We start from the raw sequence: 25,877 nt of genomic DNA, 5'->3' as shown, positions 1-25,877 counted from the left end.
TGCGATAAGCTTTGCTATCATGAAGAACCATGTCCGGCTCGTCCTCTTCGCTGGTGTTAGCGAGTTTCATGGGTTTATCAGGCAGCGCCATAATTTCCATGATGGTGGGGATATCCTCGTAATAGATACCGATCTCCTCAAACAATGTTGTGATGCAGCGCACGACGGTTTTTAAAATTCTTTTTGACCATAGATTTTTTCATGCATTCATGTTTGACCAGATGTTTTTTATCAACCGCGCTCTTCACACCACTCATGTGATCTAACTCGGCTATGATAAAATTGATGATGTCCTCAATTTCCCTGGCCAACACGCTGGATTCTCGGACATTACATAATGTCGCTACGGAGTTCCATATATCAAGAACTGTTCCCAGATGAGTTTGCCACAGGCACGAAATTTTTAGCCACTGGTCCGTAATCTGCGACGGCTAATTTGGCTGGATAGGTTTTGAGTATTTCCGCACCTGTTTTGATTTTTGTATGGTGTCGTAGGCGGTTTCGGTCATGCCGTTGGAATGTTCTGGTAAACCCAGTAGTCTCATCACATCGCGAACTATGCATACACTGGCAAACACTGTTTTTGTTATGCTGTTAGAATCATATAATATCTTCTACCGAGAACAACTGAAAATAACTGAGTCAAGGATTCGAAGGCTCCACCGTGGAACAATAAATTCTGTACATGCCGCATTTCAACGATGACGCTGATAACGTGAATTTCTGGAGGGTGTTTCCTGTTTACTTGGCCGTGCTCACATACGAAGTAGTACATGTGGAATGTTGCTTTTTGGCTTCTGATCTCTACCTTTTCATCCTATCTGTGTTGACTTGTACGTCCCGAAAGTGAAATTTTTATTCAGCGAACTCGTACGAAGCCGTGATCTGAATCAAAAAATTAGAATAGACCCCCATTGTGATTCACTCGTTGATGCCGTTGGAAGGATTAGTCTGCATAGCAAAGACAGCTTATTATAACGAAGGCGAAAAATGCTCTCGTACACGTCAAATACTTTGAAAAAGCGCTTGCGATAACCCCCTTTCTGCTTCCGGTGTTGGAGGTCAACGAGGGTATCACGCCCACGTTATTTTCAAGTCGGTGTGCATCGTTGCATAGTTTATTTGTAACGTCAAATCAGTTGATAGATGTCGACCACATGAAATTTTATTGTAATCCATGTTTAGATATCCGGTCAATGACCCGGACGAGCGTGTGAGCACATAATCCGTCACGTGTTTGTAACTCATTGCCTGATCCGGTTCTTGTGTCCCGGTGGAAGTTTAATCTGATAATCACATGCCCACCTATGTCAAGATTTCGCGTCATGAAACCTCAGCACGTACTATCCAGCGATGCCGTTGTGGTTTCCATGTTGACGCCCATGTTGGTGGTTCCAATGCCAACACCATAGTTTCCTTCTTCAGAACATTTGCACCTAAACTGTTTACTTCGGTGTTACTGTCACTCGCTCTATCCGCCGTTTCAGGAGCCATATCTGCAGCTACCAGAAAGCAATATTGGGTCACGGTTCTGCGCGTCAAAAGCATATGATTGTCACCTCATCTCGAGGTTACCATAATCCTGAGAAATAACATAGCATCAGTTTTGATATAATCATGCTATACTTGCCAGTAGGAGTTACTTTGTAGCCCCTGTAAAAAATAAAAACGCATGGAAGCAGTACGAAGGAAAACAAAACGATATCCATTAAACTCGGCGCGCATGCGTTAACTGGATCGGATCAGCTCATAGTGACAAAGCGCCAGATCGCATCGATAGCCAAACATGCCGCTGCTGACAAAAGCGTCATTACTTGATTATCCACATCTCAGTTAGCTAAGAAAGGAGATTTTATCAGATCGTTATTAGCCGGTCTCGCCAGGTTGTTAATTCCAGGAATACTCGGCGTCGGAAGAGGACACGGCCCACAAGAAAGAGGACGAAATGGTCTGACTTTGCCGGGGACGGCACTACGGAGGTGATGTCCAGTTTGGATCTCAAAAGCAAGTTGGTGCCAACCATAAAAAATGTCAGTGTGGTTATTTTTTTATTCACAAGGACCATCTTCTGGATAAAATGTAACGCAGCGAAGGCCGAATAATTAATTTTCAGAATTTTCATGTTGGAAATAGAACACAGTGGGTCTCTGTGGTTAATGATCCCAAACAGAATGATGTACAATACTTCATTCTTTTCATTTACCTTCTCCCAACGATGTTATCCGGTATGTAGGAACGGCAGTTGTCAAGGGAGCCGTGTATATCTCGCTTCAGCTTAGGGCTCCGATGATAGCACGTGTGGTTGGTATTGTATCGATTACATTCAGCAAAGATACAATGGAAAGTCTCCTGTGGAAGTTGTGTTACGGCTTAGAAAGCTGCTTAGCAACTTTTAAAGTAGTTTTATCACTATTTCCACTGAAGGTTGTAAGATATATTTAGTAGACGAATCGAGTATAAAGCATAAAAATATCGCTAGTGATTAATTTATTGTGTCTAAACTGCAGAACAAGAACGGGTAATATTGAACCGGTACCAGTGACTATACAAAATAATTGTCTCATGATCAAATCACTGTGGGATGCGTGTGGTGCCAAAAACATCCAGGATCATGATCGTCCCATGTGATAGCTTAGTTGTATAAAAATTCCGCACACTAGCACTGAAGGCACTGCGGGCTGGATACGAGTAGTGTTGATATTAGGATAGAACGGAAGGTGTGTGTAGGATTTTGTGTCACATTTGGAGGATTAAAATCATCGTGGGCACCGTTGATATTCATCAAATTGTTGGTAAACTCCCTAGGCTCAGCTTGGGCTGGACCTTACCCGGGCACAAGTATGCCGGGCTTTGGAATCCACTGGAGAAGCAGCTGGACGAAAACAATTAGCCGCTTTCCTGCCAAGGCGTGGATACCATTACAATGCAGTACGATATTTGCTATCTGGATAATCAAGACGATAAACCGAATGCAATAAGGTCATGCTGAGGGATTTGAGGTATTTAAAACCCTAAATTTTTCAGGGAGCTAGTGGACCACACTTTTGTGCGTGGAATCTTGGTGCTAAAGAAGAACACGGTGTGGGCACGACAATGGGCATAGACATACATCGTCTTGGTGCCGAAATGCATGAAACACAACTGGTGCAACCTGTGTGTCAACATTTGCTGTGTCTTAAGGTCATTGCTATGAAGGGGGTTACATTTGGTCTGCGGGTTTGGTGGACATGAGAGACTGCCGCTCGCACAACGATAATTTCAAATAATTGTTTACCATTATTGATGTGTTCAGCGCAATGGTTCTGGTTGGGTGCTCGATGACGTGACTGAACTCATCGTCAACACGTCAAAAGATAGCCCTCTCAGGGTTACCACTGCCCGACAAAATAACCAACACACATATTTGGAACAACATTTAAAACAGCTAGTGTCTCATGTGGGCGGTGTTACCCACGCTTTATCCTGCGCAAAACAAAAGCTAGATTTCACTGGAATTTCGTTTTTGGTGCAAGTCGGCAAACATCTCCAAATTTGAAAAAAAAAACATCGGAAATTAATTTATTTGGATTTGGCGCAGGAGTATACCCACTCAAACTGACATCTCTCGCTGCATCAGAAACCTGCATCGATCTCCTGTTGGTCCATACGGACCTCCCAAGGAGGGCAGTACAGGTGACGATCACTGTTGCTGGATCAAAATTTTTATCCAGGATCATTAGAAGACAGGTCTCCAAGAAAAAGTACCAGGTGTTATTTTGTATTTTAAAAGATGTTTGACAGGATTCACTATGCAAGAGAAGCTAGAAAAACACGGCCTCGACTGCGTTAATGTCATAGACGATGAAGCAACCTAAAGACAAAAAGGACAAAATCTCATTTGCCAATTTTCACTGCACGACAAGGGTTCCTTCAGTCCTGTACTCCGAATTCGAAGCGTGATCGTTTCCAGTCGTGAAGAAGTTGCAGTTCTGCATCAGGAGTACATGCCATGCAGTTTTACTTATTGTCAGCGTCAACGAAAATTACAATACCGACACAATACTTTACTGAGGGTCGGATTGCGTGAAAAAAATCGTGCAGGATTTGCTGGATGTGGCCAGTAAAATATGACATCATTCAGGCTTAAAAAAATGGTTTACCACCTTACAAACTGGAAATATACAAGTCTTTCTCTTTAGGGAGATTGAGGCTTATAGACAGTCGTCAGTTCATGGCGAAGTCGCTGGATGATCTCGTCAAACATATGGCACACCAGAGAAGAGTACGGAAACATGACCGAGTACGTGACACGTAAAGGGGTTTATCCCTACGAGTACGTGAGCAACTAGAGCAAGTTCAAAGAGACGTCTTTGACACCCAGGGAAGCGTTTTACAGATCTCTCACCGATTCTCACATCACCGAAGCAGATTATGCCCTTGCGAAACGAGTGTGGAACGTATTTGGGATACTCAGCATTGGTGATTATCACGATTTGTATCTGACCACAGACGTGTTATTGATGGCGGACATTTTCTAAAATTTCAGGGATGTGTGCACGAATTATCACGGGCTAGATCCTTGCTGATATTACTCATCACCAGGATTTTAGTGAGATGCACGATGAAAACCAGGGAGTCACCTTGGATTTGTTCACCGACTTGGACATGTTCAACTTTGTCAAGTAAGAAATACGCAGATGAATCAGCGACATTACCAACAGGCACTCTGTCGCCAACAACAAGTATATACCCATTTACGATCCTAAAAAGATTCTAATTACATCGTTTACTTGGTCAAAAACAACCTGTATGGTGGGCCATGTCACAGCCGTTGGCTGTGGGGAGTTTTGCCTAGATGAATCCGGAAAGGTTTACCAAGCAAATGCTGAACAGTGACGACGACATTGGGTATTTCCTCAAAGTAGACCTGTATTACCTGCCAGAACTTCATGACGCGCATAACCATTATCCGCTAGCACCGGAAAGTTTAGTGATAGATGACGACGTGCCTAGTCCATATAAACTCGCGATAAAAACTGAAATCGACTGCAGAGGGGCTAAAGCACCTAAACTAGTACCTAATCGCATGCGAAAAAAATCAGTATGTCATTTATTTAAAAAATCTCAGACATTGTATGTGCTTAGAAGTCGAGCTGGTGAGAAATCGTTGCGTGCTTGAATTTATCCAGTAAAAATGGCTAGAGACCTACATTCACTTTAACATTGCTAAAAACATTTCGAATCGAACTTTATTAAAGTCATGCACAACTCGGTGGTTAGGAAAAACCAGGGAAAAGATATGAAAAAAAAACGAGTAAACTTCGAACTCGTCAACTATGCCAAACGTAGAAATAAACTAGTAAATGATCCCACCTTTGTCAACATGACAGTCTTTGACTAAATCTCGGTGGCCATTCACAGAATGAAAATTGAGCTGGTCATGAGCAATCCCATCTACTGCAGGTTTACAGTTTTTGAGCTGTCTAAACTGCACTTGTACGATTTCCACTACAGATCCAAGGTCAAGTTGCTGTTTACTGACACGAACAATCAACTCCAAGGACGTGTACCAGGACATTTTCAAGGACAAACACTTATTCGAGTTTTCAGACTATCCCAAGTTCAGTCAGTTGTACAACGAATCTAACAAAGATGTCATCAGAAAGTTAAAGGAAAACACGAAATCAGTGCCCATAGCGGCATTTAGCGGACGGTGTAGTAAAATGTACTCGATCAAATTAGTTGGTGGCGACGTCGGAAAACGTGCTAAAGGAATCAAGCAAACATCGTTAAAAATTCTCATGCAAGAATATTTTCTGAAGCGCTTGGAGGAATCAAACTGTTCTCGCGATGAATTTTGCATAACTTATTTACATACTCGATCAGCAGAGTAGGGTTAACCTGTTACGATGATAAATGTTACGTCTTGGATGACGGTATTATAACTCTTGCATATAGTCATAAAGATAGTAGACAACGTAATGTGCTTGATGAGCTTGGCTTGATGAAGGGGTGAGGGAAACTGCTTTGGGTTTTACTAGGCTGGAACGAAACTAGTGTGCCTTTTTTTAAATTGTAGCGACTAGAAACACGAGGACGAGCTAACCAATTTTCAAAATAAAACTTATTTGAAAATGTCAAAATAAACCTGTTGCAATGTGTTCGGAGCTGCTTAATACATGCTACTCCTGTACTTTGTCATTTACACTGTAGCATCGTATTTTCTTTGAACATTTAACAACATTAATGCAATAAACATTTATTATGTGTTCAAGTAACATGTTTGAATATTTTTTTAACCTGAAATAAGCTGTACCATGGAATTTGGCATTCTGGATCTTTTTTTCATTTAAATGCATTATTCCCCCATTATCTACCTGCATTTGATATAGTATTATAATACCCGCGGTTTCTGAGTTATTTTTCTTTTTTAGATTAATGAATCATTCATTAAACACTAATTTAAGCACCTGCACAAATTTAGTCTCTTTTACAATTTATTCAACCTCAAAATAAAGTAAAATCTTCATAGACGTAGGTGTGACATTATCGTAGCAACTACGTTAAACTAGTGGCTGTCAAGGACTGTACATTGCAATTCAGCTGACTACCACATACACCGAATGTCTCCATCGCAGATACAATAATTTAAAATTGAAATTCACTGCCATCTTATAGTTTTTATCACCTTTAGCAGATTTGGTCATCTCTTTAGCCATCGCAGAGGAGAATGAATATCCACTAAAGATAAGTTTTTGCCGTATTTTTCGATTTTTTTTTCTTACGAAAAAGCGCGCACAAATGGGCGCACATCGTCAAAATATTTGGGGTTATATGATAAAAAACTGATGTGATATTATTTTATGGACTTGACCTTGTTCAAACTCAAGTTCATTTTCTACCTGACCTGCATTATTGATTGGATTTTGTAGTAAACATGTGTATCTCAATCTGAGTATGTCCGTTCCGGTGGCCTAGTCACAGGTTAGGGCGTCCGCCTCGGATGCGGGAGGTCGTGGGTTCGATCCCCGGCCGAGTCATACCAAAGACTTACAAAAATGGTACTAACAGTTGCCCCGCTTAGCGCTCAATATTAAGAGGTACATGTGTGCGGCATGATGCCCCAGTTCTAGACATCACTATAAACTTCCACACTGCAGACATCCTAGCGATATGACTGAAAACTTGTTGAAGTTACGTTAAAAATCCAAATCCCACACACATAATCTGTGTCTAGAACTTTGGAAATTGCACATGAATTACCAAGTCTACCTTTTGTTTACTACACATTTTATATCATAATTTTACTAATATACTTCTAATTATAACAAAGATTTTATCTTGTAAACATTTGGAGCCTTCCAGAAGGAATATTTCCAATAGGTTAAAAAAAATTAAATTAGAAAATGCTAATTGTGACCTGAGGTCAGGTAGAGGATTTTATGATCTTGCTATTAGAAAAATGTTTTATTCCTGCTGTAAGATCTTGAGGCAGCATAAGCTGTATTACTGTTGTGTCAACTAGTTCATCTGTGCTGGAATTTTATGTATACAAGACATTAAATTCAATTGATTCGTCACTAGAAATACAAAGTGCTCTTCAAAAGTAACATTCTTGTAAATAGAGGCTTTAATTTATACTGAACTTTCAAAAAAGGATATATTCTTGAATTGTATTATTGTGATCCAAGAAAATACTGTTGGCACATCATCACTACATGGACCACAACAGGCACATCAACAATTTTAGCATTGGATTTCCACTAAAGTTTATTATGAACGTTAATGATTAGAACTTGTGTCTGTAATTATATGATTATTTGGGATTTAATTTGCAATACCTTAAGTTCCTTCTTAAAATTTTAACTTTATATTCTAGGGAAAGAAAGTATTTGTTGAATTTATATATATTGTTACGTATTTAGGCTCAAATAAACAGTAACACAAGAAAAACTGAAAACAACAAGCTTTGAAAAATATAATAATTTATTTCCCTCGAAAACTACTGTAAAAATGAAAAAATATAAACTTACGGTTTATAGAATCAAATCCAAAAATAATCCAAGAATAATCCAAAAATAAAATTTTAGAAGTCCTAATAATAAAATGTTCTAATGATTTCAATTTCAAGTCCCGATGAAGAATCCAAAATGGAAGACGATGATGTATGATGTAACCTGTAGTGTGTTGAAGTCTACAGTTCCTTGTAGAAACAAGAAATATAAAAGCTGTCCTTGTTCAAGAATTTCATATTTTCCAGGAGAAAAAGAATTAATCCTTTTGAATCCAATTAATTTGAAATAACTTCAAATGACACAACACTTTCCAGCGTAAAGAAAAAAGCCCAACCAAGATTATTTCTCTAATAACAAAGGTTATATATTATTCTAAAATGCAGTTTCGAAAATCACCAAGTTGCAAAATCAAAAAAGGGGGGCATGTGATCGTGTTTATATCACGTACGCCTAACATGACCCTGACAAAAACCAATCATTTTACTCTAAGAAATAAAATTTAAAAAATTGTTTACTTTTTAATCACATAGTCCCATCATGACCTTGACAACAACCAATCATTTTAAAATAAAAATGAAACTTAATTACATGGCTGCTACTAATTTTAAATCAAAGTTAGAATCCAGGTCAACACCTGGTATTTACTAACACAAACTGTCACGGTCAAACTATTTTCAGGAAAAAGTATCATCTCCAGTGAATAAATTTACATTACAATAGCATGTCATGAAATATAATTTTTTGTAGAACAGCCAAAGAACAATTAAATTGAAAAAAATATATATTAAATCAGACATAATTAAATCCAATATACATAACTATACCACATACATTAAAAATTACATGGCATTCAAAGTGTTGGTATAAAGCAAATTGATATGCCAATACTACTGGTATATCAAATTGTGATCTGCCCATGGTGCAATAATATGAATATATAACATTCTTTCATCCGCAGGTATATAGATCAATGACTAATTTCTACTCTTTCATTAATCATTAATGACATATGAAAATAACGATAAAATGTATTAATAGCCCCCATTTTCTAAATGAAATTAAAATGGTACACAATTTCATTGGAATTCTTTCTTTTTTCCACTCCCATCTTGTGTGTAAATGACAAAATAAGGACAAATCTGGAGTGAGAGAGAAATACATATTGCGCTGGACAAAAACGTTAAAACTGAATTTGTACCAAGTAACCTACAGTAATCTGGTTCATCATAATGGTATGTTTATGCTTTCCTTGGGATCTATCATCAGTGTTCATAATATCAATGATACATAGTAACACTAGGCCTATATGTTAAATTTGTTGGTTACGAGGCACACATACTGTATTGTGTCTTAATCATTTGTTGTCGTTTCTTAAACCTATAATAATGTTCTAAAAATCTATTATTAGTTATTAAATATAAAAATGTCCAAATGTTTGCCTACCTCTCTCTCTCTCTCTCTCTCTGAATTATCGTAGCTAGATACAGTAAAAAAAATCCATGAAAATATGAGCGTTGGGGATTTTCGCTTGTCATATGATGATGTCTCTGGACCTATGAATGATGGTAGTGTTAGTCAATCTGTCCAAAGGAGAGAGAGAGAGAGAGAGAATTTTATTGTCTTTAAAATGTTAATTAAACCAGAATTATGAATTAGATGAACTATCAATATATTAAAATATTTTAATTATCTCTTGTTGCTTTGTCATTTAACTATTCCAAGCTAATTACCTTACGCCAGTACCTGAATGCCTGATAGTATAGGTTCAGTGTACAAGAAGCTAACCATGTTTGCAGTGCACTATTTTCTTCATAAAAAACATATTTCATGTTTAAATCATGAGTGCATCTTATATTGATTTAATAAATGTGAATAAAAATAGAAACTGAAAAAGAAAACAATCAACTTATCAATTTGCATTTGTGATTGTGAACAAAAAGAAAAATTGTAGAACAACATTTTGTTATGGACACACTCGCAGGGATGTGAGGAGTTAATTCACTCAGTCAATTTACAGTAACCAGAAGCATATTGTAACCCCATTCAAAGTGCAAATATGTGTATTTGTATGTGATATAAATAAAATATATCTATAGTATGTACGCTGTATTACTTTTAATGAAAAATTTATAAATCTCGTGGTATATCATTGATACAGCATACATACTATAAATATATATTCTCTCTTTATATATATATATATATATATATATATATATATATATATATATATATATATATATATATATATATACTGTATGTGTGCATTATGGAGACCTATTTGTATCTATTAAGACAAGTTTCTCGCTCAGTTGCCTGAAAATTGCATTTTTATTGCATTACCTTAAGTAATGGCAATGAATATCATACTTTTCTCCATAGATGTTAAAATATATTTGTATAGAGCGACAGTAAATATCATTACAATTTTTCAATCCTTCAGAAGACACTAGGCTGCTAGTAATATTAAAATGTTTATGCAATGCAAGATTGCTGCTTTTTTTTTTATCAAGTTAAAACATTGAAGATGTGATATTTTGAACATACAATATCAATATTTTTTAATGCAAAATAATTTTGGATATTAATATTAATATTTCTGGATTTGGCAAAGATTCTTTTTCTTAATTGAGTAGTACTTGCAGATAAGTAAATATACGCCTTGAATGTATGCTGGTAACTGACATGCTTACGTTGCAGAGCTATTTGTTGCTTGTTTAGAAGAGTTTTCCTCAATATATATTTGCAGAGCTTGACTAAACCAGTCAAACAAAACTATATCATCAGAACTAGACTAAACCAGTCAAATAAGACTATATATCAGCAGAGCTAGACTAAACGAGTCAAATAAGACTATATATCAGCAGACCTAGACTACACCAGTCAAATAAGACTAAATATCAGCAGAGCTAGACTACACCAGTCAAAAAAGAGTATATCTCAGCAGAGCTGGGCTAAACCAGTCAAATAAGACTATATATCAGCAGAGCTAGACTAAACCAGTCAAATAAGACTATATCAGCAGAGCTAGACTAAACCAGTCAAATAAGACTATATCAGCAGAGCTAGACTACACCAGTCAAATACAACTATATATCAACAGAGCTAGACTAAACCAGTCAAATAAGACTATATATCAGCAGAGATAGACTACACCAGTCAAATAAGACTATATATCAGCAGAGCTAGACTACACCAGTCAAATAAGACTATATATCAGCAGAGCTAGACTACACCAGTCAAATAAGACTATATATCAGCAGAACTAGACTAAACCAGTCAAATACGACTATATATCAGCAGAGCTAGACTAAACCAGTCAAATAAGACTATATATCAGCAGAGCTAGACTATACCAGTCAAATAAGACTATATATCAGCAGAGCTAGACTAAGCCAGTCAAATAAGACTATATATCAGCTGAGCTAGACTAAACCATCAAAGAAGACTATATATCAGCAGAGCTAGACTAAACCAGTCAAATAAGACTATATATCAGCAGAGCTAGACTAAACCATCAAAGAAGACAATATAATAGCAGAGTTAGACTAAACCAGCAAAGACCAACAGAGCTAGACTATATCAAAGAAGACTAGATATCACCAGAGCTAGACAAAACCAGTCAAAGAAGATTATGTATTGGCAGATCTATATTAAGCTAATATAAAAAGACTTTATATGCAGAGAACTAGACTAAATCAGTCAGAGAGTACAGAGACACTTGTCTTGAAAGATATTGCTATGAGACCACCTGTCTTGAGAGTCCAGACTCTCACTACAAATTTACTGATTATATGAGTATTATGATCTGTTGTGCAAACCCATCTGTCTTGAGAGACTGTGATATTTTGACAGAGGGGGTGTCTTTCAAGACTGTAATACAAAAATCAAAAACGATTTTATTTCCACATATTTAGACTATAAACCAATCAGATAAGTCCATAGAATTATACTAAACCTGTAAAAAGATCAAATAAAATCAATTTTGGGGTCAAAATTGCTAATATTTAATCAAATATTTGTTGTCAGGTTGATTAAGCATGCCTGGGTGGGATATCTGATATCATTGAAAGAAATGTTCTTGATAGACAAAACAGGCATCTACTGAGGTTTGTTGAAATGAGTTGATTTTGTACCAGACAACGCGCACACGAGGGCAATGATGAAGCTTATAGATTTTGTCAAATCTACTTTGCAAAGTTATCTCTGGTAGGCGTGTTCTTATTTAATTGAGTAATATCATCGATAATAATAAGATGTAAGAGACCAAGAAAAGTTGAAGTTTATGACAATTTGTTGCATAAGACAGATATTGTTTTAGTGAAATTTTACAGTACCTATATTGTACTAATTTGTACGGAAGCTAATTTCCCATCTCCTTTCAGGTCTAGGCTACGGTCTCACCTTTGCACCCTGCTCCACCATCTTTAACTTCTATTTCGAAAAGAGACGAGCATTGGCCAATGGAATTGTTGTGTCAGCCAGTGGAATAGGATCATTGGGATTTCCTTTTATCTACCGCTTCTTAATAGACCATTACAGCTTAAGAGGTGCTTTGCTCATAATTGGTGGAGTGGTCCTAAACGTGTGTGTGGCAGCATGCTTTTTCAGACAGCCAGCAATTTTTGTAAGAACAAAAAAAATAGTTGTAAAAGCTATCACAAGAACACGGCACATGCGCCGTGATGTCAATGGAGATCAAGAGCATTTGACACAAGTTGACCAGAATCAGAACCAGCCTGAACAAAAGCAAACCTGCTGTTCAAAAAGCCAAACATTTAATTTGTCTCTCTTTAAAAATCCAAGCTTCACAATTTATGTGATTGGTTTAACTTTGTGCATGAGTGGGTATGGCTCCAATTTCACAATGCTGCCTGCCCATATTGAGAGTCTTGGATATGGTAAAGACAAAGTGGCACTGGCAGTATCCATCATGGGCGGAAGTGAAATAGTCGCCAGACTTTTTTTTGGTTGGCTTGCTGATCAGCCATTCTGCAATAGGAAAGATATCTTTCTCATTAGTATGTTCATAGGGGGAGTGTACGCGTTTGTAACTCCATTATTCACAAACTATCCTTTTATAGTAGCATATGGCGCCATTTTGGGATTCTTTCCAGGATCATTCTTCAGCATAGCCGCAGTTTTGATCATTGATGCCATAGGACTTAAGGATTTCTCATCTGGATTTGGTATACTGTCGCTCTTCCTAGCTATAAGTGGATTTATTTGTCAACCAACTGTTGGTAAGTGTACGATTAGTTTACATTACACCATACAAATGTTGTGTAACATGGTATCCCCCACGTTTTTTGCATCATAATTCAAAAGTTTATGATGATTGACATTTAAAAAAATATCCCATCCATTCTTCCAAATTACTGTCCATTTTTGAATTAGTAACTCTGCTTGATATGTATATGTTACTTGCTAGAGCTAGAAAGAGTCAGACAATTATGCTTGGAAATTACACGCTTAGAAATATCTGTAAAACAAATCACACATACATATGCACGTATGTACATACATACACACACATACATACGTACATACATACATTACATACATATATACATACATACATATATACATACACACAAATATGTACGTATGTACGTACATACATTACATACATACATATATACGTACATACATACATACGTACATACATACACACATGCACACATACGTACATACAGACATACATACGTACATATATACACACACACGTACGTACGTACATACATTACATATGTACATACAGACATACATACGTACGTACATACATACATACATTACATATTTACATACATACATACATACGTACGTACATACATACACACACATGCATACATACATGCATACAGACATACGTACACACACATATGTACGTTTGTATATACATTACATACATGCATACATATGTACGTACGTACGTACATACATACATTACATTACATACAGACATATGTAGGTACAGACATACATACATACAGACATATGTATAGACATACATATATACATACAGACATACATACGTACAGACATATATATATATATATATATATATATACATATGTACGTATAGACATACATATATACATACATTACATACATACATACATGTACGTACATACACATATACACATACATGCATACATACATACATGCATACAGACATACGTACGTACATACAGACATACGTACGTACAGACATACATATATACATACATACATACATATATACATACAGACATACGTACATACAGACATACATATATACATACATACAGACATACATATATACATACATACATACGACATACATAGCAATCTTGGTACGACTTTACTGATATTAACAGCATCTTTTCATTTCTCATAAGAGAATAGGTTCAAACAAAAGATCTTTATTTTTACAATGACCTAGATCAACTGTACATCTATTAAAATATTTTAATTGCATCTTGTTGGGTTCGTCATTGCGCTTAGTTTCTATTCCACATTAATTTCTATGTGATGATACGTGAATCGCTGAGCATTCATGTGAATGGTGTAGCTAACCATGTGTTTATAGTACTCTACTTCCTTCATTAAAACTGTCTTCATGTTTAAGTCATAAGTATTCATTATGTTGACTTAATCAATGTGAAGAAAAATAGAAACTCAAAAAAGAAAACTGTGAACTTATCAATATGCAAATTTGATTGTGAACAGCCACAAAAGGAATATAACTACAATTTTTAGCGAACACACTCGGCAGCTATGTAAGGAGTTCATTCACTCATTCATTTCCTTTTAATGAAAAATGTATACATCTCATATGTCATTGATACAGCATACTATCTGTCTATCTATAGATAAATAGATAGATAGATAGATACATAGATACATACATACATACACAGAGCATATTGACAGAAGTTTAGCTAATACTTTTATAGACTTCTCCAAGATTACTTACGAATCTCGAGCTCAGACTGATTTAAATTCCTGACATTATGATGACTGGACAGCGATTCAACCTAAACCAATCCATGTCACATGATCAGTCATTTGGAACACAGACTGTGTGGCAGAAATACAGAGACTTAGTGTGGGGAGATATTTTCTCATATTTAGATAAAATAATTCTGTTTTCCAGTTCCCTAATGGTTCTAAAGAAAGCTACACATCCTTATTTGGCAATTTGATAAAATATGCATGAAATCTCCATTTTTGAAATTTTGAGCTTTATTTATAGCTAATTTTCTCTGCTATCATATCTTGTGCCACCTAGAGCGGTAGTACAGTGACATTGTTAATATCAGTCATAACATCCCTAATAGTTTTTGTTTAGCAGCACATGAACGCAATCATGGCTATTTACTGTAAAATTAGCTGGAAAAGACATACAACGCAATATAAAGGCATGAAAGGATTATGTTCTTCAAATATAGTCAGATTTTTTTCATTTTAAATAAAAACCGCAATCCTTAAAAAAAACGTGGTTGGAGCATCGACCATAAGAGGATGAATCACAAGGAAATGAGATGAGGTCAAGTGAATATGTCTTAAAAGTGTAAGTTAATGTACATATGTAGATTTGTCCTGCAACCAAGGGAAAAAACCCAGGATAAATATATTGATTGGGCAAGAAATAGTTGTCACTTTTTAAAATCTTGTTGGTAGTATTGGCATCAGACAATGTATGCTTGCTATAAACCATAACGATCGGTTTGTCTACTAATTCCCCTGACTTTGATTTGCACATTGTATTTCGTAAAACACTTATTTTAAAATGGAAAATCAGACTTTTATTACTATATAAGATCCAAGTTTTGTGTAATAGGATTTCAGAAAAGAATATGATGGTGGTTTATTTGTTTTAAAAGTCACTTTAAAAAATAGTATTGGTTTCTTCATAAAGCATAGGAAATGGTAACTAAGTACCTTTCTCAAGGACATATGGAGGCAACTGACCAGGGCTGGCCTGGATGGGTATCCAAACTGTTGCTCTTTGATTATGAGTCTGATGATGCTTTACCAACTGAGCTGCTATGGAATATGAAAAACATAATAATACCATGGTCACATGTATTTATGCATGAATGAATGTATGTATGTATGTATGTATGCATGTATGTATGTATGTGTGTGTGTGCATGTGTGTATGTATGTATGTGTGTATGTATGTATGTATGTATGTATGTATGCATGGATGGATGTATGTATGTATGTATGTATGTATGTATGTATGTATGTATGTATGTGTGTGCATGTGTGTATGTATGTATGTGTGTATGTATGTATGTATGTATGTATGTGTGTGCATGTGTGTATGTATGTATGTGTATGTACATATGTATGTTTGTATGTATTTATGTAATTAATATGTAATTATGTATGTATGTATGTGCATGTGTGCATTCATGTGTATGTATGTATGTATGTATGTATGTATAGGGTTCGTATTTGAAGATGAAAAGTTGGTTACATATGTTAAATATGTTTTTCAAGTTTTAAACCAGAATTTTGATAATTTACAGGTTGGATTAAAGATGCAACCGGTTCCTGGCGTGTATCTTTCTGGTTTTCTGGAGGAATGATGATTTTGGCTGGAATTATTGTAGCGTTTGAACCTCTCTTCAGACAAAAGAAGACAGATGAGCAGAAAGCACATGAACAAGAGATGGTTCGCATTGACACGGTTGACGGACATGTGAAGGAAATCACATCATTGGTTGACTCACTCCTTGATGAGTCACAGTTCCGGCAAGAAATGGATTTAGGTGACCTTGACCCCAAACCTGCTAGAATTAGCCAGATTTATCCCTCATATGACCCAGATGAGGAAGAGGACGATCCTTTTAATACATCAGCACCGCTGGTGGACAAGATAGATGTATGATTTTCATACAACCTTTCTTTGCTGTTACACTTTTCCATCAGTCTTGATTAAAGGACCCACAGTATTTTAAGATGGCTTGGGTAAGACCGTCTTATGATAGAAACATGCCTACAAAACATTTCTTTTGCTGGACGTAATTGTAAAGTTGCATCAGATATACAAGGCTTGTGAACATACATCAAGGTCTTCGTCGACTTGCTTGTGAAAGAATGGTCAAGAACGACTTGTTGGTCTAAAACCAAGAATAACATTATGCATGTTGGTGACATTTAAAAAATGGCACTAATAATTTGATTGCTTGTCAGAATTTAAGGAAAGATAACTAATTTTGTGATAAGAATTTCCACAAAATAACACCTGTTTCCATGTTATGAAGATCTGAAGGTCACCAAAATGTTTTAGTACTATTTGTATTAATATTAATGTATGTATTTTTGGTACTAATTCCACACAAAATGCAATACAAGCGAAGTCTGGTGGATGTAGAAGGATGCTGATTTGACAAGCAGTAAGCTTTGCATTATCATTCATTAACTACAGTGTTAACAGCATAAAATACCCAAAACTATATGGAAAAGTCCCTTAAATTTCAAATTGAGAGCGAAAAAGTTATCACATATTATTTATCTAGCGCATAATATCATATGTAGGCACAGTCTTCACAAAAGCTGTACTAGTCATTGAGTTTAGGGCTGTTAGGGTTGCCCTGGTTTTCGATCAGCAGAATCTTCTGGCTTCATCAACTTGTATCATCCATTTATTGATAGAATATAGTTGGCAATTTTAATTTCTTCATGGAGTCATGCATTAAGAATGTTTTGGAAAATAAGTTTGTTCTCGTCAGCATTATTTATTGTGTCAAGTGCTTTCATTCATCAAGAATGAAACAAATGTCCAAAACTAATTTATAGTTCTCACTCCCATACATAGATCATCTCAAGTATGTGAGTTGAGTGTCCAAAACAGTCCATAAGCTTCAGAAGTAAATGCTGTTTCCATGATGCTACATGTATACGACATGTATACGACCTGATGCACCAGTGCTAGACATCGCCATAAACTGCCACACTGCAGACATCGTAGCAATATGACTGAAAAATTATTAAAGCTAAGTTAAAAAATCACCACACACATAGAGTTGCATTTTGAACACTTGGTTGTAACCTAAATATTTTAAGTGCCCCAAGAAATCACACTACATCCCAAATTATCAATCACTTGAAAGGATTACTGCTCTCCTTTCTTCAAGTATCATATCCCATATTTCTGTTAAGCTTTCTTTGAAAAATATAGTCATGACCGATCTATGCACCATGAAATTTCTTTATTTCTGTGAATTTAAAATATAGAATTTTGGAGCCAAATGGTATGGGACTGTTTATCACTTTCATAAAATTCAGTCATTTGACCAAATATTTGTGATAACAATACAAAAACAGAATAGAAACAGGTTACAATTTAGATATTTTTATGTTAGAATGAATGAGCAGAATTCACTCTTTTAGGAAAAGGAACAGGATGAACAGAAAAGAACTTGTCCTATGTTATGTGTTTAAGCTCGAATAAACAGCAACATAAGAGAGTGAAAACAACAAGCTTTGAAAAATTTAACAAATAATTTATTTCCCTGGAAAAACTCTGTAAAAATGAACAAATAAGAACTTACGGTTTTAAGTATCAAATCCAAAAATAATACAAGAATAATCCATGAATTAAATTTTAGAAAGCCTAATAATGATATGTTCTAATGAATTCAAATTTGAGTCCCAACGAAGAATCCAAGATGGAAGGCGATGACGTATACTGTAGCTATTTATTGTGCTGCTGTGTCTACAGTTCTGTGTTATTCACAAACAATAATCCGGTGTTTGAATTTACCAATAAAATTTAATGAAATGGTTTTGTCCAAGAATTCTGTATGAGCACAAATATATTTCCAGGAAAAAGAATTATCCTTTAGAATCCAAATAATTTGAACAAACAATAAAATGTTAACTCCAAAATGACACAACAAAAGAAACAGGTTATAGAATTTTTTTAATTAATTCTCTACTGACAGTCGAACCTAGGTCCACAGGTAAATGGCACCCATTTCCTTGCCTGCACACACGAGCCCATATTCCCTCCTGACTGAGCACACATCACCAAAAAATGATGCTACTCAACCGGTGTTATATGCATTCTTGTGTAGCAGAGAATCAGATGATTTAGCTGGGTAGCCATGGTTTTCAGTGGTTACTTTTTGCTAAACTGTCAATAGCATGTCGGATATCGATTGCTTTTCCTTCTTGTGGCATTAAATAGACAGTATTGTGCTGAGATTTTTATCAAATGCTACTTCATACATACTTAAATAGACAGGTGAGGCATTGCAACTGATGGAAAATATCATGCATTAAACAGCTGTGTGAATAAGATGCCTTGCATGAGCATTTTGCTTTAAATGATTGTTCCGTGTTTGCCTCCACATGGGTCATTGATTTTGCTGTACTTGAACCACAGCAAATGTACTACATGGCTAATCAACATAACGGAACTATCTATAGGACTCGTGACCTGACCTGTCATATAATGGATCGTTTTGTACCAAGATGTTTTGTTGTGTATGGAAAAATGTGTACATTTGTTTGTGTATGTATACTAAAGAGTGGTTCCACTGTGTAGTGTTATAGGTAAAACTGATGAATGGGAAATAGATATGTATGTATGCAATACTCTGTGTGTGTGTTTGGAATCCGTTTACTACACCTTGAGGCTATTTTTGATGCCAACAAAAATGTAATCAATGATTGTAGTAAATTTAGCAACAAAAGCCCTTCACAATAAAATGAAAACATGAGGTACAACTTACCAAAAAAATATAACGATGTTAAAATTAACTGTGCAGTTAGACTGTATTATGCACAAATATAGACAGCACCGTAAGTCAAGTTTATGACTCTGAAATGTAAAATGTGAAATAAATTAAAATAACATTAGAAAGTTATGATGTAATAAAATATGTTGTAATCTCATGTGAACTATCCACCCTTAAAATGGTGGAGTTGAAGGCCAGACGGAAGAGCATATAATGACAATTTATATGAATACAGAGGTATCTACATTCGTGATGGACAGTGGCCTCTTGCCATAAAGTACCTCATTTAATGGAGCCTAATGCAATGGCAAATCAGGATCTGTGTTGTTTAACCTACTCATTAGCCCTAACTACAAAGACCCACATTTGCTGGCACATTTATGTGATTGCAAATCTAGGTTTATGCAGTTTACAATTGATCTGAGTTCTAAGCGAGTGTATATGGTAAATTGCCGAATAATACAAATTTGGATTGACCCTTGCATTTCGACTCGAATCACAATTATTATTTTCTGTGTAGTCTCTACACTTGTTTCTAAGTAATGAACTGTGTCCAAGTCTTAATAAGTCATACATTAATCTAAAGTACCTTCAAGATGAACTTGTGAAGTTCTTGTCACAGGTTAAGCAGCAATTGTTTGAGAGTCTGGACTGTTAACAAAGCAAAATGCATTGGGTCACTGATTTCGCCTCCAGATCAGCTTCATTGTCTCATTACTCACAATGCACTGCCGCAAAATACACAAAAACAACCGTACAATAATGCTCCAATTCTAAGAAATCACCTCCTAAATGAGAGCAAAACATAAAATGGTCTAAAAATAGAATGGGACTACATTCATGGGTACTGAACCGGAAGTAATAATTGTAATCTGAGTACATTTGTATCTGCTGTGCTGATGAAAGGCTGCTTACAATAAATAAACTGTATTGATAGTCCTCTCCTATTGCAATGATGGCCTGTCTACTGTTCATGCTAATTTTCAACAAGCACATAGTATCATTAACCAGTCACTTCCAGTATGTATGTAAATACAGACTCTTCCGTTATTTTAATGCCCTAGCTGATATAGCATAAGGTGGTATATTGTTTTGCTGTTGTATGTCCATATCAAATCTGTTTAGAGTACTTTTGGACTTGTTAAAACGATTTAGCAAATCCACTTGAGGTTAACAAATTAAATTGGTTAGATATCTGTATATCTAGATTTAGAAAATCTGATAAGACTTTCAGGCCATTAAAGAATTTCAACATTTTACATACAATTGTGAACTTTCATACTTGTTAGAATGATTAAGCAAAATCTGCATGAGTTAGTAGACAGATGAAATTTTGGTATGCGTGGGTGTAAGTATATATATATATATATATATATATATATATATATATATATATATATATATATATATATATATATATTGCCCTTTTTGGTACAAAATTTTGCTAGTATGATTAATGTTGTTGTTGTTGTAGGGTTTAACGCCATTTTTCAGCACGCAATAGGCTATACATGGCGGCCAGTATTAATGGTGGAGGAAGAAACTGGGAAATCCCCGGAAAGAACTACCGACCCTCGAGAAGCTACTGGCAAGCTTTCTCATATATCCAGTATGATTAATATAAATCCACTTGAGGTAGACACATAACATGTAGGAGTAGAGTTTGTATGCATATATGCTTGTATAAGCAACTTGATTAGATTCCATTCAAGGGCATTGGCATTATTGCAGTTTTACATATTATTTTTGGGCAGAAGTATATATGTTTTATAACTAGAATTCTAATTCATATTGTACAGGCACATTTTCTTTATTGTAATCAGTTGGAAGAATTGAGAATCTTGCTCATTTTTTTAAATAAGAGCTGCAATCAACAAATATGCAACTAAAGGAGTTTTACTAGTCTGTTTCACTGAGGCAGCTGTTGCAATGCTCAATTCAAAATGATTGCAAGTTCATTTGTCTATTAAAGAAAACATCCTTTTCTTGTTAGGTAATTGTGGCTAGAATATTTTGATCAACATTGTGACCAATTATTTTCATCATTCATTTTGCACATAATGCTGTAAATCACATTATTTTAGGGCCATAATATTTTCAGTAATCTTTATTTTATAGCATATTACAGATGGGTAAAAATAATTTTTTTTTTTTTACCATATCAGGTCAATAGTGATACTATACTGGTACACTATCAACAAAAACGAATACTGCAATGTTTTGCTTATTTCTACATAAGGTAAAACATGAACATATTTATGATTTAGAAATTATTTTATAACTAATATAAGTTTAAATATTTCTTTCAAGTAACATCAACAAGTCCATCTATTTACTCAATGGCCTTGCACATATTTGGTGATGATGAATGGGGGCAGACTTAGATCCAACCCCAAGAAATTGTCCATTCATCCAGTTAGGGTCAGCATTTGTATCTTCCATATTTGTATAACAAATATAAGTTAATAAAATGTGCAATTTTAGCCAAAAAACTAGTTGGTTCATTAGATTCAGAAAAAAAGTGTTGTAGAGGTCGGCTGGTACGAAGGCACCGAGATGAAAACTGCCATAAATAGAATTTTACATTTCAAATGACATTACACACAATATATTTCATTTAATTAACTTGTGTGTGTCATACTTACAAAGAAATATACCTCATTCTTACCAAGTCACTTTAACATTCAATTCATAATAGACAGGTGTAATGTGTCTTCATACCAACTCAGTTCATAATAGACAGGTGTAATGTGTCTTCATACCAACTCAATTCATAATAGACAGGTGTAATGTGTCTTCATACCAATTCAATTCATAATAGACTGGTGTAATGTGTCTTCATATCAACTCAGTTCATAATAGACAGGTGTAATGTGTCTTCATACCAACTCAGTTCATAATAGACAGGTGTAATGTGTCTTCATACCAACATTTTTAGTTCATCTAAAATCTTTAAGCATCTGAATGTTTGAATTTGTGGGTAATAGCTGCATTGCTAAAGTGAAACAAACATAGTGCCCAACATGATCAGTCATGTACAAAAGGGCCAGATGTAATTTGTCATGTACCAAAGGGCAGATATGATTCATCACATACAAAAGGGCCAGATATGATTCATCATATACAAAAGGGTCAAATATGATTCATCATATACGAAAGGGCCGGATATGATTCATCATGTATGACGGAGAATATTATCGAAGGTTTGAGCACTTGAATAATAGTCCCATGCTTTTGAATTATCATTATAATCCTGTTGCAGGCCTTGCACTATTATATGCCCATTCACACACTTCTCCTTCATAAAACTTTGAGAAATTTCATTTGTTGGTGAGAGTAAGAGGACTCAGTTTGATCTGTGCAAATACTGTAGAGGTAAATTTGTAACAGGTGATTAATGTTTGTGTGCACATCAATTTCTTCAAGCCTTTTATTACTTTTATTGTTGATTGTGTGACAAAATAAGATGTTTGTTATACCAGCTGCACCAGAATTAGTTGCTGGCCATGTTGGATTTTTAATATTAAGTTTGATGGGGGGGGGGGCAGCTGTGGTGTTTGGCACAACAACACTTAAATGTTATGTCATACCAAAGCAAGTAGAGAAAAGTGCCTTGCTCAATGACACACCATTGTAACCAATCTGCACTGATCTGATGGTGAGAACTGAACCGGTGCCCCTTTGGTATCAAATCCATTGCCTTAACCACTGAGCCAACATGACTGTAAACTGTTGCAACCCCAATGTTGTATAATCTACCACTAAAATACCAAGCACACAAAACACTCTGTTTCAGTGCTTATTCTTCATGCGGCGAGCTGTGTATATACATTTATCACTTGGTTCACTCAAGTGTCACCTGATCTTGGCATTTGATCACCAACTTCTGTGTCACTAGGGTTGTACCAGTGTAATGCATACTATTAGAACCCCCATCCCCACCCTGAAAAAGTTTGTGGTTGCAGTGACTAATACTAATCCCTCCACGTGACACCCAGTCACATAATCAGCGATCAATTGTCGCAAACAAGCAAACAATAATAAAAGAATCTCCTATTTTGTTTTATTCCACTTTGAATTTTACATATTTTTATAATACAAAACACTGCTTTGTTGTATACATTTATTTTTTATAATAGCTTATTGCTTGAACTTGTTGTGCTTATTTATAAAAAGGTAAGTGCCTATACTGTAGTTAAAAAAAATAAAAGCATTTCCACAGCAAAATGTCTTCCTTTTGGACCTTTATTCTTTTGCAGAGAATAACATTCATCTGTATATACTGCTTTACCCCATTATGAGGAGTTTTTGCTGTTGGAGCATCTAAGCATATTAGCAAAAAAAAAGTAGAAACACTTTTGCTTGATTGAACAGAAAAAGTGAAACTATTAAAATTTGATAAGATGAAAGCAAATTAAAATAACATAGACATAATCAACATTAGATTTTGTTATTTTGGAAGCTGTGGACTGCTAACAGCAGCACAGAAAATTCTGGCCAAGAATTTCAATGCACTAAAGGTACAGGGGAAAAATTAAAAACAACGGAAAGATTTTCAGAGTGTGTGTTTACCTATAGGTCGTGGAATGACAATAATGGGAAATTCATTTAGGTACCTGGATAGCTGAATGTAGTGTGATATCTTAGATATTGTTAAAAGAACTTTTAATTGCCTTTATTTTGGTGAATGTTTGATCGGTGTAGTGTGGGTCAAAGAGTAAACAGCTTGGTCTTACATCAGATGTTCAGGTTTAAAAAATTTTGCTAGCTTCGCTTGGTAATTTTCACTTCCTGGATATCAGATGTAAATTGTTAAAAAAAAGACAATTTGTTTGATATTTTTTATATTTGGCAATTCATTCATTACACTTTCAGAAGCTGGTATTGTCTAGTCTGTCAAAATTCATTTTTCCCTATTTTAATAATCTGCTAAAGATAGTGTACTTTAGACTAATTTGGACTGAATTTCGAGCACATGGGAACAGTCATTTTGGTCAACTGTGTGCTTAGAACATGTACAATTTCCACAAGTACAGTATCCAAAGAAATTTCATCCACAGTACATGAAAGTAACATAGAGATATACCAACATTTTTTCCCATTGTGCATGTTGCAGATGCAAACAACTTCACTGTACACCTGTCACTCTCTCTCAGAAGTACATAATATCTGTAGTGCCCCCGCCCCCCCCCCCGACCACATAGGTATTATTATTGTATGATTTAATTATTTTGGTTGTGTAGCTGAAACATTTAAGTTGCAGTAATCAAAACAATCCTTTTGAATAATTCACATATTTTCCCCACAGAACAATATTTATTATTAGCAAAGTCCCACACAAGCCCAGCCCCCTCCTCATTATGATAAAAAGTGAGTTACTCTGCAAATGCATAATGCTTTTTCTCAACGTAGGAACCCGTATTATCCTGAAAGGTAGCAACATTAACCTTGCCACAGTTATATCACTAATAATTTTACAGTTTGAAAAGGGACTGAACAGATGAGGTTATTGGAGGTTGATGGTCAAAGGTTAAAATGTTTGCGTATTCTTCTAACACTAGAATATTGGAGAAAACGAATTTGCTTTGTCATTATTTATTTATTTATTTCATTACAAATGAAAGAAAAGAAACATTTTCACTGAATATGTCTTTCCCTTAATGCATTAGTTTTAAATTTAAGTTTATTTAATATTCTAAGACCGCTCCATAATTAAGGTCATCGAACACACAATACTGCTTCAAGGCATATTGTGTAAGCAAGAGCAAAATACACATAATTAGCTTATTTTGACGTATAACATCCATATTATTGTAACGTTTTGTTCAGAATATCATACCTGATGATATGAAAATATGACAAATAACTGCAAAAAATTTCATATTTGTTTTAAGGGTGTAGCTCTATACTTTCGTATTTTGCATGGGGTTAGATTTATAGAGAAAACGAATTTCCCCAGGTTTTCCTCACTGGTTATATGGGCTATTTAAAAAAAAAGACCTTGTACATCTTAGGTATTGTTAAAAGAAGTATTGATTCCCTTTATTTTGTTGTATGATTGATTGCTGTAGTAGGGCTTATAGAGTATACAGCTTGCTCTTAGTACAGATATGTACTTTAAAAAAATCTACTCGCTCCACTT

The 25,877-nt window shown here is 35.3% G+C and overlaps 1 protein-coding gene across 2 annotated transcripts in view; it reads left to right on the top strand.

Moving 5' to 3' along the window:
* The window catches only part of LOC149782812 (monocarboxylate transporter 12-like), an 80,771-nt gene extending 56,809 nt beyond the window's left edge, over positions 1–23,962 (top strand). For both annotated transcript variants that reach the window (XM_089934329.1, XM_089934330.1), the window contains exons 5-6: positions 12,380–13,237; positions 16,517–23,962. In XM_089934329.1, the coding sequence (XP_089790455.1) occupies positions 12,380–13,237; positions 16,517–16,878 (1,220 nt within the window). In that variant the 3' untranslated portion in view covers positions 16,879–23,962. The remainder of the gene's footprint in view (positions 1–12,379; positions 13,238–16,516) is intronic.
* The last annotated feature ends 1,915 nt before the right edge of the window (positions 23,963–25,877 follow it).

Source organism: Sinohyriopsis cumingii, chromosome 15 (genome assembly GCF_028554795.1).
Source record: "Sinohyriopsis cumingii isolate HCF-2022 chromosome 15, ASM2855479v2, whole genome shotgun sequence".
NCBI classification, from domain to species: domain Eukaryota; kingdom Metazoa; phylum Mollusca; class Bivalvia; order Unionida; family Unionidae; genus Sinohyriopsis; species Sinohyriopsis cumingii.
Note: the sequence above shows the minus strand (reverse complement) of the source record. Positions and strands in the feature narration are given on the sequence as shown.